Source organism: Carcharodon carcharias, chromosome 23, assembly GCF_017639515.1.
Source record: "Carcharodon carcharias isolate sCarCar2 chromosome 23, sCarCar2.pri, whole genome shotgun sequence".
Lineage (NCBI taxonomy): Eukaryota > Metazoa > Chordata > Chondrichthyes > Lamniformes > Lamnidae > Carcharodon > Carcharodon carcharias.
This window is the reverse complement of record NC_054489.1, coordinates 25,533,284-25,554,428: the sequence shown is the minus strand read 5'-3', so window position 1 is coordinate 25,554,428 and position 21,145 is coordinate 25,533,284. Positions and strand designations below refer to the sequence as shown.

Genomic DNA, 21,145 nt, shown 5'->3' with positions numbered 1-21,145 from the left:
TCCCCACAACCATCTCTTCTAGCGTTAGATAATTAGAGTCACCCCTTGTTTTGTACAGCTAAGAAAAATGTTTTCTTTGACGCTTCCAACTTCCTGATGACTTCAGGCAGACCTCCCAATGTCATCCCGCGCTCGTGCAATGTTTTAGTCTACAGGCCCGCACAAGTATTGGAAGGACGCCTGCCGATAATTAAGAGGGCAATTAATGTTGCTAAGGTTCCAACTGTCCCCAATTTTACGTGGTCCGTCCAACCTCACGGTTGGTGAACGGGCAAATCTGCCAGGCCGACTTTGCATTTTTGATGAAACCTCAGCCAAGGGCGGGATGAGGTTTCGATTATTAACTAAGAAAAATAAAAACGTATGGACAGAATTTTCATCAACCGTATGTTCAGGTGACTGATTCTGATGCATGGACGTTTCTTTTCCGGATTTTAAAATCTTTATTTGTTGGTTTTAAATTCTTCAGCTCCCCGAGGCAGCTCTCTGCCTTCAGGGGACTTTCATTCATCGCTCCCTTGCGCCCACGCTTACGTCAGCGCCCGCCCTCCTCCTGTCCCCACCCCAGCAGCACGTATCAGCGTGTGCTTCAGGCTGGCTGGCTATTAGTCAGCCAGCCAGTGCGAAATCGCAGTCGGGGGCTGAGCGTGGGCGGTGGTCCGTTCCCCGGCCACTCCCGGGCCCACCGACTGCGCCTGCACGCCAACCTAAAAATCCTGCCCCTGGTGTGAGTACACCCACAGTGCTGTTAGGAAGGGTGTTCCAGGATTTTGACCCAGTGATAGTGAAGGAGCGGTGATATATTTCCAAGTCAGGATGGGTGTATGGCTTTGGAAGGGAACTTGCAAGTAGCGTTCCCATGCATCTACTGCCCTTGTCCTTCTAGCTGGCAGAGGTCGTGGGTTCGGAAGATGCTGTTGAAGGAGGCTTGGTGAGTTGCTGCAGTGCATCCTGTAGATGGCACACACACTGCTGCCACTGTGCGGCAGTGATGGAAGTAGTGAACAATTAAGGTGGTGGATGTGGTGTTGATTAAGTGGGCTGCTTTGTCCTGGATGGTGTCACACTTCCTGAGTGCTGTTGGAGCTGCACTCATCCAAACAAGTGTAGAGTATTCCAACACAATCCTAACTTGTGCCTTGTAGATGGTGGGCAGGACTTGGGGAGTCAGGAGGTGAGTTACCCATTGCAGAAATCCCAGCCTCTGACCCACTCTTGTAGCCTCATATTTTTATGGCTGGTCCAGTTCAGTTTCTGGTCAATGATAACCCCTAAGATGTTGATGATGGGGGATTCAGTGGTGGCAATGTCACTGAATGTCACTACAAGATACAAGTCAAATTATGTCATTTGCCGGCTTACAAATAGTTTATTGAATACATCATGGTGGCACTGTGCACTGGAACGCTAACATGCTGCAGCAAAATGGAGAAAAAACATTGTTTCCTCAATCACCCCAACAACCTGTCCCCTTCCCATGACACCTTTCCATGCAAGTGCAAGGAAACATCCGCCTCTTTACTTCCACTCTCCTCAGTGTCCAAGGCCCCAAGCATTCCTTCCAGGTTCAACAGCGATTTATTACTTTCAATTTAGCGTACTGCATTTGCTGCTCACAATGTGGTGGTCTCTACATTGCCAAGATCACATGCAGATTAGGTGACCGCTTTGCAGAACACCTCCATTCACTTTGCAAGCACCGAGCTTCCAGTGGCCTGTCATTTTAATTCTCTGATGCTGACATCTCTGTTCTTGGCCTGCTGCATTGTTCCAATGAAGCTCAACACAAGATTGAGGAACACCACCTCATTTTTTGATTAGGCACTTTTCAGCCTTCTGGACTCAACACTTGAGTTCAACAATTCAGACCACAACCCCATTTTGGTTCCATTTCTTTGCATGTTTCAGTCTTTTGCTTATTTTGCTTTCAGGCAGCAGCACACCTGCTCTAGGCACACCTTTTGTTTCTTTTCTTGCCCCATCACCATTTCCTTTGGCTCTGGAAAGCTTAACTCTTCAGTCATTCAATCTCTCCTGTTCTTCCACCCTATTACAGTCCTCCCTTTTGTCCTTGTCCCACCCACCCTTTCCTCAAAACCTATCACATCTCTAACTTCTCCCAGTTCTGATGCAAAGTCATCAAGCTGAAATGTTAATTCTGTTTCTCTCTCCACAGATGCTGCCTGACTTACTGGGTATTTCCAGCATTTTCTGTTTCTATTTAGGGTTTACATCTCCATTTGGGTTCTTGAACTCAACTGTGCCACCCTGGGGTGGCACCTTGTGGAGGCCAAGCACTTTTCCACAGGGAGGAAAAACGGGACAGCCAGTAATCCTAGACTGCTCTTCAACACCATCCAGGAGCTGGCTACAGAATGGCATCAGCAGAGGCTTAAAGAAAGCTGTGGGAAGACACAAAGAAGTCGGAGGAGAAAAGGGAAAAAAAATGTAATAAAAATGTCTTTAACATTTAGCAGAATGCTTAGAGAATTGATAAGTCTCTTACCTCTTTGAACTTATGCACCAGCTTTTCAGGATCCATTTCTACCGGTGAAAGCATATCTTCATTCTCTGCTAGATCAAAAACTTCAATTGCCATGTCATTGTTAACGAACATAGGGCTCATCTCTTCCTCCTCTTCATCTGTCGCGTATTCTCCAGTCTGGTGGCGACATTAGGCAGTTTATGAGTAGTGCTTTATTCCCCCCATCCACAAAATCAGTCAAAAGAAAACCAGGGGAAGATTACTGAGAAATGGATATTAATGTCAAAGTGCAGATATTAGACCTGTAAAGCTTTGTCTAAAGCACACATTAGCTCTAAATCGATGGGTATTCAAGATAAATATATTTGATAATGGGAAGGAAAAGAATGCAAGAGGACAAAGCATACAATGCATTTGGATCTGATTGGAAGCTTTTTGTCTGCTGCACACATTTTCCCAGGCTTCTTTATACATTTCTCTCTGCCTTTCCTCCACACCTATGGATATTTGTAAGAAATATCGTAACTAAAAGGAAATAAATTGGTTAAAATTGCTCAAATCAGCAGTCGCTCGTTTAACTTGGAAATGGACGGAAGGATGTTGGTTTGATGAAGTCCAGTCACAGCTCCAGCAGCGCTGGACAGTTCTTGCCTATTCTATTCCACAAACAACATCCCGGTGCTAATTTCAAAATTGCCACCACCGTAAGGTTTAACGCACATGCTTTTCACACAGAAAAGGAACAGACAGACAGATACACTTTAAAGGACACCAGCACATCTGTTAAGGACCACTTCGACACACCAAATGCTTTTTATCTGTGCTTATTTTGCTGATGTAATTTCAATCTGTGAAATATGTGATTTTTTTTTTTTGCTTGGTGACCACTCTGTCACGTTTAGCTTATCTTAATCTAACATAAAATATGTAGTTCAAGGAAGCTACTATACATGTTCCCAACAACTTAATAAAATTGAAGGTAGATCTCAAAGTGATTTGGTTCAGTCTATCGTGTTAAAGTGGAAGTGCCTGAAGTAGCAGCCTTACAGGCATTAATTATTCAATATTCATGAAAGACTTCCCCTGCTAGAAATTTCATTAAATTGCCACCATGTACATAGGGTTGAATTTCATTTTCTTAAGTGCTGTGCTGTTTTACAATCTCAAAATAATTTGTCTTTTCAGCTTTTTTTCAAATAGGCAGCATCCTGTTTCTCTGAAAACGATTTAGTCATCTTGACACAATGCAATTGATGTGAATTAAACAAGGTTACTATGGCAACAACAAGAACTTGCATTTAGGTAGTGCCTTTAACTGTAACAGCCCCACCTGGTGTTGCAAAGCTGCCTACTAGGTTTTCTACCCTGGCCAAACATCGAGAAAAATATCATTTATGAAAACTTCCCCATCTAGGAGCTGAAATCATAAAAGCTGGTGAATTAATGCAGACTTTCTTGAGCTAATTAATTTCTGCACTTTCGGCACAGATAAACAGAAAGAATGGCCATTATGGCTTATTTTCTCAGACAGGATAAGGATACAGGCAAAGTCAGAAATGACAAAGGCCATTCAGTCTATAATAATACAAAAGCACCTTTATCTTAACAAAATATCCTAAGGTACTTCACAACCATTATCAGATAAAACTTCACACTGAAACACATGAAGAGATATCAGGATGGAGACCAAAAACTTGGTCATAAGAGATAGGTTTTAGGGAGAATCTTAAGAGGAAAGGTTGATGGCGGAAATTCCAGAGCTTAGGATCTAAACAGCTGAAAGCACAGACAGCAGTGGAGGGTAGGGAAGGAAATCGTTGATGTGCAAGAGGCCAGAATTGGAGGAATGTGGAGTTCTTCTATCACTGAAGGAAGTTACAGGGGTAGGGCAGGGCTATGGGCCATGAAGGGATTTGAATGGAAGGATGAGTACTTTCAGGGGAGGTGGTGGCGGCATAGTGGTATTGTCACCTGACTAGTATTCCAGAAGATCCATGGGGATTCTCTGGGGATCTGGGTTCAAATCCCACCATAAAAGATGGTGAAATTTGAGTCCAATAAAAATCTGGAATTAAAAGACTGATGATGGCTATGAAACTATTGCTGATTGTCACAAGAAGCCATCTGGTTCACTAATGTCCTTTAGGGAAGGGAATCTGCTGCCCTTACCTGGTCAGGCTGACATGTGACTCCAGACCCACAGCAATGTGGTTGACTCTTAAATGCCCTCTGAAGAGGAGATCAGCAATAAATGCTGGCCTAACCAGTGATGCCCACATCCCATGAAGGAATTAAAAAAATAGAGGTATTTCTGGACCTAAGAGTCAGGGCTAATGGGTGAATAGGACTTGGTGCAAGTCAGGATTAGGGCAGAGTTTTGGATGAGTTCAAGTGTATAGAGGGTGTAAGATGAGAGGTTGGCCAGGAGAGCACTAAAATAGACAGGTTTGGAAGTAACAAAAGCATGATTGAGCGTTTCAGCAGCAGACGGGCTGAGGGAGGGATGTAGCGGGATATTGTGGAAGTAAGCAGTCTAAGCAGTTTAAAATAGGTTATGAACATTCAGCCTCAGGTAGCTGGAAGGATGGCAAGTGTAGTAATCGGTGAGGAGGGAAAGAAGTGTGAGGCAGGGGCCCCAGGATAATGGTTTCTGTACTTCACAATATTTAATTAAAGGGAATTTATGCTCCAATTCAATAAGGAGTTACAAGAAGTGGATAACAAACTGATCATTTCAAACTTGAAATATTGGGCCGGGTTTTCAATGTGGAATTGGAAATCGGGAATTTTCCTAACTCCTCAATCCTGCCTCTACCCTGGCAGTGCCCGGCACTGTATTTTCATCCAGAGGAGGCAGGGTTGTACTGGAAACTGGCACGCCACCTCTCGAAGCAGGTGTGAGGTGGCTGAGAGGATAGGCAAATGTTGAGGTGGGCAAATTAGAAGGCTCACCTCTGTCCACTGGCACATTGACCCTGTTATATTCACAGCTAGTGCTCACTCTCCCACCCACACTTTATGACCCCTCCATACACCCCATTCCCCCTCTATACCACCCATGGCCCCTCCATATTACCCATGCCCCTTCCAGATGTCTGACTTCTTTGACAATTCAGCATCCAATCAGCCTGCTTCAAAGGTTTCACTGTGTTCAGCTTTAGAGCCTTTGTTGACACAGCTGTGTAATGAAATCCCATTATGAATGCTTGGCTGATCTTCAAACCCACTAATGGATTCAGATTTATAGAGGGTGTTTACATAGCTGTGAAGGGAACTTTTAGCTTTGTTTGGTTGAGTTATGAGCTTGTAAACTTTATCTGCCTTTCAGTGGTTTTTCAGTGCCTGTCAGTTTATTTGGACAAGGTTAAGAGGATTAAATCTTTGTTGCGTGGGAGTATGAATGGCTGTATTTGACTGACAGTTTTATGAGCCTGTAAGAAGGGATATTTTTCCAATGAAATTTTGAATGCCTGTTGTTTATTTAGACAGTTTGATAGGAAGTTCAAAGAATTGCTAGTATTATTATAAGGCTTACTGGTTCTGTACCAAGTGGATACTGGAAGAATGCTTCAAATGCTTAGCAGATGTCAGGACATTAAATCAATGTGAAAACCAAACCACAGGGACCCCCACACACATTCAAATCTGATTCACCATTCTGTACAATGCAGAGGAGCAATTTCTCCACTTGAGAAAGTAAGCTAATGCATCTGAACACTTATATCATGCTGGTCAATTTAACGGCCACTTATCTTTAAATAATAAAGCCCAATTATTAATCGCTGCATTAAAACATGCTTACATTATCATATACCATCTAAATATGACATGTGAAGGTGGCAACATCTTTTGAACTTACCTGTCAAAAGGTTCTCAACTTCAGACTAGGGCTCCCCCAGGGTGTGCCACTCCTCTGAGGAGCTGCGAATTACGTCTTCTGCAAAAGTTTGCCTGACTTTATCAAAATTGCTAAGTGTCTGAAATGTGCACCCCCTGCAATGCAGTTAGCAAGGGTGGGACACAGGGTGGTAGGATCCCACCATTATCCCAGGGCTATAAAAATCCCACAAGACAAGAATCCCGGAATTGGGTCCTGCTCACCATTTTTAAATCCCTCGCGCCTCCATTCCGACATGGACAGGAGCATGAAAATCCGGGCAGTTGTGTTCAAAAAGAACGTGTGTTTCCTTTCTTAATTTTCAGCAAGTGAAACATTGTTAAAGTTTCAAATAATTTTTTATTTCACAATCTCTAGCAGTGCTTTCTGTTTTACTCCAATTTTATGTGGCATTTCTTTACAATAATCTTTGTAAAAGAAATTATTCCACATTTCTCAAATGCATATATTTAACATCCCAACTGCAACCTCCCAAGAAGTGATGCCTTCAGCAAAAACATAAAATCAATTAGCAGGAGTTAGCTTCTGGTTTATTTTACCCTCCCCGAATTCTCCAGGCCAAAGAAAGTGTTTTATAGCACAAAATAAGCATAGGGTAAGTATCCTCATATCAACTGGATAGCTAAGACAATAAAAGCACTAATGCTGTTTCTCTCAATACAGATGTTGCTTGATCTGCTGTTGCCAGCATTTTCTCTTTTTAGTTCAGCAAGTATAATTTTTGTATCTCCATGCTGTCATTCCAGGTCTAATATCCTCATTATATTACTGAAAGTGCACAATCTAACTTGGTTTTTCATTGCCAAATCTGAATTGTTTATACTATGGTATGAATTCAGCAACAGATTTGCTTTGAAGTCAATAACACAAATGTTAAGGATGTGCAGTCACAACGTGGTACGCATCTGTTGATTATGGTTTGCAGTGAGAGTGTTAGTGTGATTTATTTGAAACTTGTATCTTTTTGTTGGTATGCAGGTTCTTTTTCCAGGTACTGAGCTTTACTGGTTGAAACAATAAAATGTTCTCAATTGAACCACATTAGGCATAATGAACCTTCCTTACTTTACCACTAGGTGCCAGCAAAAGATCCCAATTGATACGATAAATAACTCATTTTTCACAAGCATGTCCAGCGCCCTGGGAGAAAGCTCGGAAACCCAGGTGCACTTGGAGTGAGGCGATTAATTCATGAACACGCATTTGGATGTAAAGTTTTAATGTTGGTGAAAATGTAATGAAGGTCGGCTCACCCCTGAAGTACATCTCAAATATATAGAATAATGGGAAGAATCACAACGAAATATATCAGACAGCATCACAAATTGGCGAATGGCTTTCCCTTGCTCTGGTGACATTAAACACTTCAAGTTTGCCACCCGCTTTTGTTTCTGTTATTTTTGGTAAAATACACATTAGTGTTATATACAAACTGCGGGGTATTGGTTTTTGTTTGCTATTCCTGGTTGGTGTAAGGGGGAATGGGGATTGCAGCAAACCTGGGCAGTGACGAAATTGTTGGTTTTGCTGTCCTGAAATACTTTAACTGTACGCCTAAGTCATCATGTGACAAGCAAGTAGGAAAGCAAATGGTATTTTGATCTTCATTACAAATGAATGGGAGCGTCGGGGTAAAAGAGTTGCGGCAATGATGTAGTGAGACTACATCTAGAGTACTGGGCAGGATTTTGCCCCCGTTTGGGGGGTGGGGGGGAGTTGAAGGGCGGGTGCGTGGAGGCGCACCTCCGATCGACGCCTCCAATTGGGGGCGTGCCGCCATTTTACGTGGGCGGGCCAATTAAGGCCTGCCCAGCTTGATGTCCGCACGGACATGCTATGCACTCCCTGTGCGGGTGGGATGGAGGGAGCCCCTAAACCCGAGAGTGCGCTCTTTCACGCATGTGCATGAAAGCGCGCACTCATCTCCCTGAGGCTAAGTGCTGCCTCAGGGAGATCGTCTCTACTGCATAAATTATTAAAAATAGAAAAAAAAAATTCCCTGACATGTCCCCTCATGTGACACTGTCACATGAGATGGGACATGTCCATCACTTTTTTAAAAACTTTAATTAAACTTTTTAAATCCTACATGAAACCTCATCCTGCCTGTGGATGAGGGTTTCATGCTTTTTCTAATGCCCGCCAGGGCTCCTGGCCTGTCCAGCAACCTTCAGGTTGGACGGGCAGGTCCATTAATTACTTAAATGACTCTGTCAATGGCCTCCATTGGCTACTGACAGGTCGGTGGGCGCACAGCTGATTTTGCTGCGCCCCCCACCTATCTGAAAAGTTAAATGGGGTGCGGTGAGGTAGGGAGTTCCGCCCGACATCAACTTGCGTCATTTTACAATTTTGGTCTCCTGATCTAGGGAAGGCTATATCTGTCTTAAAGAGACCGTAACAAAGGTTCACTAGGCTGATTCTTGGGGTGAGGGGATTGTTCTGTGGCGAGAGATTGAGTAGACGATGCCTATATTGTAGAGTTTAGAAGAATGAGAGGTGATCTAATCTTAAAGGAATTTGACTGGGTAGATGTTGAGAGGATGCTTTTCTGGGCTGGTGAGTCTAGTACCAAGAGTCACAGTTTCAGAATACAAGGCCCGACTGAGACACAGAGAAAATTCTTCGCTCTGAGTGTTGCGAAGCTTTGGAATTCTCTACCTCAGAGATCAGTGGATGCTCAGCTGTTGAGTGCATTCAAGGCAGAGACTGATAGATTTTTGGATACTGGGATAGTGCAGGAAGGTATAGTTGCAGTAGATCAACTGAGATCTGAGTGGGGGAGCAAGCTAGAGGGGCCGAATGCCCTACTCCTGCTCCTATTTCTTGTGTTCTTATATTAAGCTAATACTTTAATCAAGTGGCTTCAATTGAATGATGGGTATGCACATAGTTCTTGGAAACTGAGGAGGGTTAAATATTGCACTTGGTCATCTAGAATCAGGAATATGCCTTATCATGGGCAACCTAGTGATGGGCAATTTGGCGATCCTGGAAAAATTCCCACCTGGAATGCCATAAGAGGATGAAATCAGACAATGGTAGAGTGATGACAGTTGGCCTCCCAATAAGGATATTCCAAACGCCACTTGCATAGGAATCATGAATACATAGAGGGCTGTTGAATCATTCAAACATATCGCCCTTGAAATTGTGCAAGAAGTAGCAAATTTGAAAAAAACCATGATGGCTTTATAGAAGGAATCCCATCATCTATTCAACAAAAAGAAAATCTCTCCTTGAACAGGTCAATGGTATGTTCCATGTTCAAAATTCTGTTGGAGGCATGAGCCAGATTGTAACTCTACATGCAGCAGGCTTCTCCAATGGTAGCACCAGCCCCAACTATGGCGGGTGTCCTGTCATCTTCAAATAATGTTGGGATCAGGGACTGGCACAAAATGAAGGCATCCAGGCTACTGCCAAAACAGCGAACAGTGATCTGCTTGATTTAGTTTCTGTGACTGGACAACTCCTAGACATTAATTGGATGGAGCTGTCTTTCATTTGAGCAGATCATGGGGTTTCTAATATGTACGCTATCAACAAAATTGTAATTTTGAGACATTGGTCATCTGGAAAAATACTGCTGCACCACCTTATGCTGCTGCCCCCTTCAGACTGGGAAAGTGAAGAAGCTGTTTCCCCAGCAATCAAGGTTTCTGTCATTTGTTTGGTGTGTCAGTGTACAGGTGGCGTACTTCTCTGGCAAACATTATTGCTCGTGCTGGGAAGGATCCAGGGGCCTAGAAATGTAAAGCTGTGGTCATTATTCCAGTCATTTTTAAAAATATATTCATTCATGGGATGTGGGCATTGCTGGCAAGGCCAACATTTATTGCCCATTTCTAATTGCCCTTGAGAAGGTGGTGGTGAGCTGCCTTCTTGAACCGCTGCAGTTCATGTGGTGTAGGCACACACATAGTGCTGTTATAGGGAGGGAGTTCCATGGGTAGAGCTGTCATTCTAGTGGAAGTTAGGAGATCAGACTCAAGGTGACACGTGATTCAGTGGCTGTCTCCCTGGTGACATTTAGGTGCCAAAGGCAGTGCTTCCTTGGACATATATGGGCATTAACAAACAGATCCTAGGCTAAGTGTAAATTGATGCCAAAACCTGAATGTAATAGCACCTTTCTAACTTCTACATACCGAAGAATACTAAAGGAAATGCAATTCTGATCACTGTTCTCGCTGCAATCAAGCTTACATCAACAAGTACCTTACGGAAGCCAGCTTCTAAAGGTCAGACCATCAAGTTTCTCAGGAGCCCATCTGTATTAATGGAGCAAAGCAGCTGAGAAAAGCTGCCAAGTTTGGTATGGGCTCAATTTGCATGTGATTGTTTCAAATTAGCTAGTATAATGGCGTTCTCTCACACTGGCAGTGGGTCTTAAAAATGTATACGTTTTTCATATGACTGAATCTGTTGTGCTTCCAGAACAGGGGCGGAATTTTAATCAATACAATGGGGGTCTCATCCACTGGCTGGAGAGCTGGCAAGATCCCCGCATCGCTTCAGTTGGGAAAGGCCTGCCTTATTAAGGGCCCATCAGTACGCCAGACAACAATAGCACCACGTTTGTCACCGGGTTTGATGACAATGTTGGGGTTGGACCTGAGAGACCAGAGCGCTTAGGTTCAGGTGGAGATAGGTTTGAAGCCCTATCCCTGCTGGGTAGATTGTGATTTTCTTCCAAAGACCACAGTCATACTACACGGTCGGTGAGAGGAAGCTCCACGTATGTCCGCATTTATGTATGTGCACAGCTGAAGCAGTTGCTTCCCAATAAACTTATAGGGCTGTATTGTCCCCCCATCGGGGGGGGGGGGGCGGAGTTGATGGGCTGGTGGGTATGGGCGCGCTTCCGATCAGCACCCCCGATCGGAGATATGGCACTATTTTACGTGGGTGGGCCAATTAAGTGCTATGTGCCCTCTGTGCAGGCGAGGGGGGTGGGGGTGGGATTCCTAAAATCGAGAGTGTGTTTTTTTCACACATGTGCACGAAAGACCGCACTCATCTCCCTGAGGTTAAGTGCAGCCTCAGGGAGATCGTCTGTAAATGTAAAAAGGACCAAAATAGTAAATTAAAATTTCCCTGACATGTCCCCTCATGTGACAATGTCATATGAGCTGGGACATGTTCACAATTGCCAACAAAACTTTATCAAAATTTTTAAAACCATACATGAAACTTCATCCCGCCAGTGGATGAGGTTTCATGTTTTATCTAGTTTGCGCCCGGGGCTCCTGATTTTGCTGAGCCCTCGCCTTCCTGAAAATTTAAATGGGGTGCGGTGACGTCAGGAGTTCTGCTCGACATCACCGCGCGTCATTGTACGCATTGGCAAGTAGGCCCCGCCCCCCACTCGCCGACGGTAAAATCCATCCCTTAATGTCTTACAAGGATGTGCAGAAATGCTCACAACTTCTGAAAGATTTATATCATTGCTTAATTTATTAAAGTGTGTTCAATAAATCACCTGAACACTTCTTACAAGCAGCTCTGCACAGGAATTGAGTTATAACACCAAATGTGAAGACAGATGGGTGTGAAACCACCTACTGAGATGATTTCAGTGCTTGGGCCAATACTGCTGAACTGATATCCAAGTTATACTGTCAATTTTCACAGGAGAATCCCTTTTGCACCAGTGCAGAGGTGATAGGGAATAGCAGTCAAAGTGATAAAAAAAAGACCTGATCAAGCTGAAAGATGCAAATTTCCAGTTGTGAAATGAGTAAAGACAGGAAAATAATATTAGAGAATTGACTGTAAATTTGAACGCCTTGTGTATAACAACTAAAGTCAGCCATCTGTAAAGAGAGAACTTCTAAAGTGCAGTGAGAACGACTATCAATGTGTCACAATTTTGTTGTATTCATCTATGTAATTTTAAATAAAAGGCCTCTTCTATACCTTCCCAAAACCTTGCAACCATCCTAGCTCGGAGGCCTTAGGCTGGCCATTCTGAATCAGCTTGAGAAATTAATCTGGTGATGACTTTCTCACTGATTCACCCCACAATTCCTTCCTTTTGTTGTCAGGGAACAGTCTGACCTCCATTTGGTGCCTCTATAAAAACGGGAAGTCAGTGTGATTCCAGGCAGAAATAGAGTTGCATCATTCTGTGGCACCAGCAGCTGGGGGTGGATTTTCACTGAGTCAGGATTCAATGGCGAGCTGGTCCTGATTCAGGGATTCCTGACCCCCATTCCCAGGCTCTCTGATTTTCAGGAGTGCCTTTTCAGGGTGCGGACAGGTTCGGGCCAAAAGCCCACCCCCAGCACTCCCCGCTTGGCCAGCTCCACTGCGGAGATAGGCATGTCCCGCTCCTCTGCTATTTTCATGCAGTTGGGCCAGGTTTTTAAAGAGTGGCGGTTCAAGACCCCTCAGAGGAGTTCATAGTGAATCATAGTGTGCATGAGGGGACCTTTTGAAAGGTGAGTTAAAAAAGTCCCGCTCATGCAACCTTATGCTGAGGTACGCTCACCCCATCCCCTATGGCCCCTCTTGCCCCCTATGCCAAGGTATGTCCCTCCACTCAACCCCTACGGCCCCTCATGTCCCCTATGCCAGCTATGCCCGTCCACCCACTTCCCCATGGTCCTCTGATGCTCCCTATGCCAAGCTACGCCCCTCCAGGTGCCATGATGGGGCATGAGGAGTGTGGGGGGTGAGGAGGTTGAGGGTTGGAGGATCTTTTTGCTTTTTCATTTAACTGGGACATACAGTCCGCCTCGACACCTGGCAGCCTCTGGAGCTGCCTCCTGCCTCTTTCCCGGTTCGGCTGGCCCAACTCCAACCCACACCGGCAATGCCAATGAAAATCCAGCCCTTGGTGTTCCAGTGTTAACACACTGCCCAGAATTTTTTAAAAAATTCAAGCAACAACAGCTTCTCTGCAGCTGCGTTCAAAGCTTTCATTATTTTAGGGAAAGGGTTACATTTGGAAGCCTTGTTGCTCTATTTTGAGTCAGAAAAGATTTCAGTGAATAAGGTTGAGTAAATCAATTTTGTCCAAAGTGGTGAACCAGAAATGTAGCAAAACATTTGGTGAACAAAGGAGGTATTATAGTGGTTTGGTGTAGATATAATATAGTCATCAAGTGACCAGTTGTTATTTAAAATCGTTCATCTTTTGGCATTCTAAGCAGTACTGCAGTGCCATCAAAGGATTATCTTTTCTCTCAAGTTCAACAGGCTTTTGTGGTAACACTACTGATTTTCTGAATGCTTTTGTTGAAGAAAATGCTGATGTTCTTCAGGACATCTTGTGTTGGCCTGGGTTTCTCCTGTGCATTAACCTGCTTGCGATTTTCCTGTCCATCACAATGAATGGGAGATATTATTGGGGTGGCAAGCACACAAGCAGAAAATCTGGGTCACTCTGAGATGGGGTTTTAACCCCCATCCCACCCAAGGACAGGCAGGGAAGGCAAAAATTCTGAAATTCTCAGATCCAGCCCCAACCCTCCTATTTTTAAACATAGAAAGGTCAAGCTACCTTAACCTGCTCTCAGAAGGTGGGTCAGTCATTAATATATTTTAAGGCTTTAAAAGCCTTTTAGCATAATTTCTACTTTTAAGGCACAGAGGTGAGAAGGACTAGATTCATGAGGTATCTTTATGACACTGCTTCTGAGCCAGGAGGAGCTGCAGTGTTACCCCCAGGGCCAACAACTTACCTCCATTCAATCGCATCTCCAGTGATCATTTGACTCCAGCCCTCCAACTCCAAACCCATGCAGTGTCAGATTCACCCCCACCACAGCGCGGGAGCTAACAGAAGTCTGAATTCCCGGCACCCCCCCCAACTCTTCCTGCGATGTGAGATATGCCTGGTACCCACCCCTTGCCAATGTGGACTGGCTGTCGAGCAGGAAACCTCTTGAAGAATTTAAAAGACATCCTCCCTTTCAATTCAGCAGGACGCGTGGAGAGTCTTTACTTCCAGGTTTCCCCTCCACAAATTCTTCCACCCGCCCCACCCTCTTCCAGGCTCCCTGTAAATATTGGGGCCCCTGGGTCCCACTGTGTAAGGGAGCTGTATTAGCATTTATATATTAAATTATTAACCCTGCGTTACCTCAACTGTACAAATGAATTCAACCCCCCCCCCCCCGCCTCCCCCACGGGGATAGATCACAACTTTGTGCAAAAGTGTAAAATTGGAGATAGCGAGTTGGCAGCCCCATTTTATAACTCTATTGATTTTTATTTCCATGGAATTCAATATATATGTAAAACGGGCTGTCACTATCGCTATGACCTACCTCACACTGTCGGACTCACTAGGGGCTTTTGCTGCATCAATGGAAGATTGAGTTACCAACTGCAGCAAAGAACATTTGGTTACATTTTATCTCCATCACTTCACCCATTAACACTGCACTGCATCAGGAATTCCTAGGGACAACACTCCAATTGGGCAACACGCCAAAGATGAAGCCTGGCTGAAGGTGAAGTTCTCTTCTCCCTTCTACAGAAGGATCTTCTGCCACCAAGGTGAATGACCGAGAGGCCTGCAGCTGTTCTACTGCGCCTCCTACCTGGAAATCTGGCTACAGCTCCAGGAATGGTCATCGCGCACCTCAGGTATGGTGCAAATGTCTGGCACCTGGCAGGGGGATCGGAGGAAAAAAATCATCCTCATTACTTCTTGTAAGGGAAGAAATGGCATGACGGAGCGGAGAGGTGATCTTTCAGTTCTTGGACTCATGTGAAGCTAGCACAGACTGGATTTCTCTCTCCCTTTGCCAGTTGTAATGATGGAACGAAAATTAGTTTGGGCCATTTCACTCTGGTTCTTAATGAAGTTGGGATGTCCATTATAGGCATTGAATGAGCAATCAATGTCTGGAGTAGGAAATAGTAAGCTGTGCTTAAGTTTGTTGAGTATAGGGAGAGAGGAGTTTTACGCTGTGCCTGACCTACATTATACATGACCTGCTAGTGTTTGATATATGATGTTGACACTTTTTCCCGAAGAGAAACTGTGTTCCATTCCGCAGAATTGACACTCATCACTCAGAAATATATAAAATTGAAGACTGAAAAGTAATTCCTCCAATAGAATTTTCCTGGCAAAGACATCAGCTCTTGCAATTTACTTGCAAATGGTCAAATAAATGTGTTATCAGTGACTCAACTACAACTAACTGCTCCAATTTAAAAAAAAGATTCCTGATGGTGAAATCCTTCTCCGAGGTTTCTATTGCTGCTGAAAAGTCTATTCACAGATGGACACAAAAAAGATTTTTAAGGCTAGATTTCACCTGGCTTTGCCACCTGATTTAAGGCAGTTCCGAGGTAGTAAGGGGTGGGAATCTCTGGGAGTTGGCCCAATGCAAACTGTCATTGGGGTTTCCTTTGTGAACACATCTTCACAAACACAGGTCACCTTATTGAAAAAGGGGGCAGTTCTGATAGAATGATGGCTTACATCCCATTCTGCCAACAGTGACAGTGGTTTTGAGCAATGACAGCATCTTCCTGGAGGCCAGTTCCCCATAAAGGTGGGCAATAATTTATGGGTGAAATTACTGCCCTGCTCAATCCCATGATTGCCAATCAATCTGGTCCTCCTCATCAGCTGCCCTGGAGGAAGCCAGCCCTGTTCTGCTGTCAAAGGTGTCTCAGGCCTCGGGCAGCCATCTTCCTCCCTCTCCCAGAGGAGGGTTTCCTAGTGCAGGCAGGCATTCTGACAGAAGCTCATCAACATTATGTTAGCTAGACTGATCCTAGGAAATGTGGTGACATTACCGATATAGAAATTAGGCAGTGCCATGCTGACTTACCACCAGAGTGGAAAATCTAGCCTTTAATTTCTACAGGAAAGGAAACACAAGAGAGAAAGAGTTGTCCAAAGCAAAGCAAAATGGAGATCACACCATGCACTGTTTTCAAATCCAACACCACAAACCTTTACAAATAGCCAGCTGTTGTTATTATTGTTATTGCTGTTGAAAAAGCCACTGGCTGTGCTCTTCATGTCATATGAAAACAACGCTAAATCCTACAATGCAGTTCAGAATAGAAAACACAATGATCAGTAATGAGGCTTCATACGGCAAATGAAAAAACATAGTAAGAGTAGAACACAGCATGGCATGAAGGATGATTTTGACTGCATTTGATACTGAAGGCATTTTTTCAGCCTTATTGTGCTTAATGAATTTGAGCCTCTGGGATTCTGCTTTTGCTGCTACTTAATAATCTGACCTCTTGATGGTCTTAGCAATTGCACATACCACAATGTGCACACTCAATGTGTTACATAGAAATTACAACTCGGAGAAAGAGCACTTGGCCCAATGAGTCCATTTTGATGCTTCTCCTCTATAGTGCTCAGTCCTAATCACACATACCTGCACTGTTCCCATGTCTCTTTATCCCTTTTCCTTTAACCACCTATCTAACTTACTCTTAAATGTTGATGGTCTCTTCTTCAGTCGCTAACTGGTGCCGTTCCCAGCCTCACAAAACTGTATAGCAAAGTTTCTGCTATCCTGTCCTAACTCTCTTACGTACAAAGTTATAATCCCTCATTCTTGACCCCTCGATCACTGGAGACAGTCTGTCTCCATTTACTCTGCTCTATCTCTTCATAATTCTCAACAACTCTATCAAATAATCCAATAATCCATCTGCTTTAAGGAAAATGGACCCAGTGGCTTTTTTTTTGTATTTGTAAACTCTGGAATACCCTCACCTCTTCTCCTCTCTACCTCACTCTCCTTCTTTAAGGCACCCCTTAAAACCTACCTCTTTGACCAAACTTTTAGTCATCTGACCTAATAGCTCCTTATGTGGCTCAATGTCACACTTTGTTTTATAATGCTCCTGTGTAGTGTTTTGGGATGTTTTAATACATTAAATATAAGCTTTCGGTGTACTTCCTCATAACAGGCAGCATTCTAATGAATCTACAGTGTGGCTTCTCTATGGCCTCAACACTTTATGATGTGGAACCCGAACCTACACACTGTACTTTTTCCAGGATCTTATTGCTATTTTCTATAGATTCACCATTACATCTCATCTTTTACATTCAACATCTACCATTTTAAAACACACTGGAGGTGCTGCTTTTTAGATCTTGTGAACCTGAAACCTCAAATTCATTAGCTCTTTCTGATCACCCAGCTTTCTCCCAGTCAAAATATATATTTGTGTATTAAAATGTGCTATGTTACATTTGATTTCTATCAGCTTTTGTATTGTATGTTACCGCCCATCATTCTGCACAGAAAGATACCAGCCTACTGAAAATCTGTCATGATCGGGTTACTTTTCAAATGATGTTTCATGTCTAACATGATATGATATAAATGTCATCACCAAACATGCATGATCTTAGGGAATTCATACGTTTTTTGGCATATCAGTGGTAGCAAAGACCCTAAAAATAACTTTTCACCTACTCCCTACATGCCTGCAACACTTTCTGGCACTAACATTTGTTAATATATATTTTATTATTACTGAGGGGCTGGTTCGCTCAGTTGGCTAGATGGGTAGTATGTGGTTCAGAATAACACCAACAGCACAGGTTCAATTCCTGTTCTGACTGGGGTAGACTTGGGACCTGTCTTTTTGCCTGCCCCATGCATGATGCAAAGTGATGCTCCTCAATCTATATATCCAACTGTTCTCTCTACTAAAAAGATGCCTAGGGTCCCTCGTGAACGATGGCTAATCACCTACCTTTTATTACTGGATTTCATATAGAATCATAAAATGATACAGTACGGGAGGCTATTCGGCCAGTTATGCCTGTGCTTACTCTTTGAAAGCGCGATCTAATTAGCCTCGTTCCCCTGCCCTTACCCCATAACCCTGCAAATGTTTCTTTTTCGAGTATTTACACAACTCTCTTTTGAAAGTTACTATTCAATCTTCTTCCACCACCCTTTAAGACTGTGAATCCCAGGCCATAACAACTCGCTGAGTAAAGAAATCTTTGGTTCTTTTGCCAATCACCTTATATCTGTATGCTCTGGTTACTGACCCTTCTGCCACTGGAAACGGTTTCTACTCATTTACTTTAACAAAGCACTTTGTGATTTTGAGCCCTTCTATTCAACATCCCCTTAGCCTTCTTTGCTCCAGGTTCTCCAATCTCTCCACATAACTGAAGTCCCATAACCCTGCCAGCAGTTTAATAAAAATCCTCTGCATCCTTCCTCAAGTGAAACCCCCCCCTTTCCTTGATGGTTTTGCCCCCTCCCCTCAGGAGGCACTGACTTTATGCTATAGGCACCTGTAGCTTTCTGGCCTCTCATCCAAGTGGTCCTTATTGCTGTTTGAGCCTTGAAAGTAAGTGTCGGCAGGCTGCTGCCCATGGAGGGGCGTCACAGCCAAGATACTTCCTGTCCTCACCTGATGTTCACCTCCAACAGGGGGTGGCTGCTGAATAGCGATTAGGAGATGAAACCCTGCCTGATTTCGCCTCCTTGACCAAGAGGTGCTGAGCGCAGCTACAACACATTTAGCATTGTCAAAGCTTGAAGAACCAATTCAGCAGAAGGGGTTTCAGACTGAGACTGAACCAAGGATTAAATCTGGAACTATCTTGGTCCTCATTGCTCAGTTATTCACCTCGATATATATTTAAATAGGACAAAGGGACCCCATTTTGAGTTACAATAATCCTCTGAGAATCGTATTAGTGTTTTACAGACAAAAATAACTGGATTCCCATTCGTAATCTCTACAGGGCAATTGTGAGATACCAAGAGTGAAGGAGAATTCACATTTCAGGAGTCAGTATGTAGATTCACAAACAGAATAAAAATACTGTTGCTCCACAGCCACTGACTGAGACTCAATTTATATTACAAGTTTCAAAAAATGTTGAACTCAAAACAAAATGATTTCATTTAAACGTGGAACTATTATGGTCCAAAACGTGGGGATAATTTCATTTCCTGTGAAAAATCCAAAAAATTAAACATTGGAAATTCTGCTGTTGCTTTCAGTTCATGGAAAAGAAAATTAGACGAGGTGTAGAACTGGCTGCTGATTTGCTATCGCTCGGTTTGCACAACCATCCAAGTCCAATTTCACCCAGTCTGTTTTTTTGAGAAAAAGTGTGAAATAAATTCAGTGTTGTTCAGTCACAGGGGTAAAAGTTTTTACTGGGTTCATGGCCAATAGCAAAACTGATTGATGTCTATGACTGTTTACAGAAAATTATACAGGGATTTAACTTCATGGAGTCAAAAGCCAACTCAACGTCACAGACCGACATCCCATCTAATTATCCATTGGCTTATGTGATTTGTGTTTTGTACTATTCAGCATTATTGTCACAGAGTCATTACGGCACGGAAGAAGGCCATTCAGCCCATCAGGTCCATGCTGGCTCTCCATGGAGCAATCCGGTCAGACCCCATTCTTCCCCCTGACCCCATCTCACTCTATCCCCGTAGCCCTGCGAGTTTATTTCCCTCAAGCGTATTAACAAAGATTTGTAAATTGGACTTTAATACTTTACCAAAGTCTGACCCTTAAAGGAAGGTGAGTCCTTTGGCTAATCTTTCACATCTTCTTCTACTTCCAATGAAGATAACTCTCAGCTATAACAGCTTCACTTTCTTATGGCAGGGACGGGAGCAGGAATTTTCCAGCCGCCCCCCCTGCAGTGGGGTCGGCGAGCCATTGAAATCTCCGTTCACATCGGTGGGAGCAGAAGATCTCGCCAGTGCGAGGGGCTGGGAAATTCCGGTCAGTGACTCTGCAGAATGAGTTACAGAATTTTGAGGACATTATATCGATTACTTGTAATGAACCAGACATTTCCGAAGGTATTTTTGGGAATGCTTGCAACCATCTTTGTGATATATGCCATTGGCTCACAAATGTTATTTAGACATGCACAGCAAAAAAGAATGGATTGCACACCTTATTCACGGCCAGGCTTCTAGTACTAATTACACTGGCTAGTTTCTCAGCTCTTAAGTGGAGTTCAAAACCAAAACAAGAGGATGCAGGGCTGACAATGAGCAGCTAACTAAACAAGAATTTGTACTGTTTAGTGTGAGCATAAAAATCCAAAAACATTGATTTCTGACTTGCAGGGACCACACTGTCAAGGAGTTTAGCCACTTCTTGCGTTAAGTAGGATAGATTATTAGCCTGCTAGAGTCTTCTTTATGCAAGGTATGCACTGACCATATGCCTTAGGAGTATAGACTAGCTTGAAAGACTCTGGAGAAAGTAATTGTGAAGTGATTCAATTTGATAGGAAGACTAAAGAGAGACAATATAAAATAAAGGGTACAATATTAAAGGGGGCGCAGGAGCAGAGGAACCTGGGTATAAAAGCCACTGAAGATGGAAAGATAGGTTTTGGGATTGGTTAATAAAGCATACACTATTCTAGGCTTTGTTAATAGGGCATAAAGTACAAGAGCAAGGAGGTTATGTTAAACTTGTAGAAAACCTGGCTCAGCCTCAACGGAAAAACTGCGTCCAGTTCTGGGTGCCACACTTTAGAAAAAGTGTGAAGGCATTAGAGAGAGTGCAGAAAAGATTCACGAGAATGGTTCCAAGAATGAGAAACTTCAGTTACGCAGATAGATTGGAGAAGTCGGTACTGTTTTCTTTGCAGAAGAGAAGGTTGAGAGGAGGTTTGATAGAGCTATTCAAAATCTTGAGGAGTCTAGACAGGGTAGATAAGGAAAAACAGTTTGAACTGGTGGGAGGATCAAGACTAAGGGGCACGGATTTAAGGAAATTGATAAAAGAAGCTA

General features: G+C 43.5%; 1 protein-coding gene across 1 annotated transcript in view; it reads right to left on the bottom strand.

Moving 5' to 3' along the window:
• The window catches only part of LOC121294072 (neurabin-2-like), a 215,898-nt gene that overhangs the window by 34,377 nt on the left and 160,376 nt on the right, over nucleotides 1-21,145 (bottom strand). Inside the window, exon 6 of the mRNA XM_041173189.1 lies at nucleotides 2,507-2,662. Coding sequence (XP_041029123.1) covers nucleotides 2,507-2,662 — 156 coding nt within the window. The remainder of the gene's footprint in view (nucleotides 1-2,506; nucleotides 2,663-21,145) is intronic.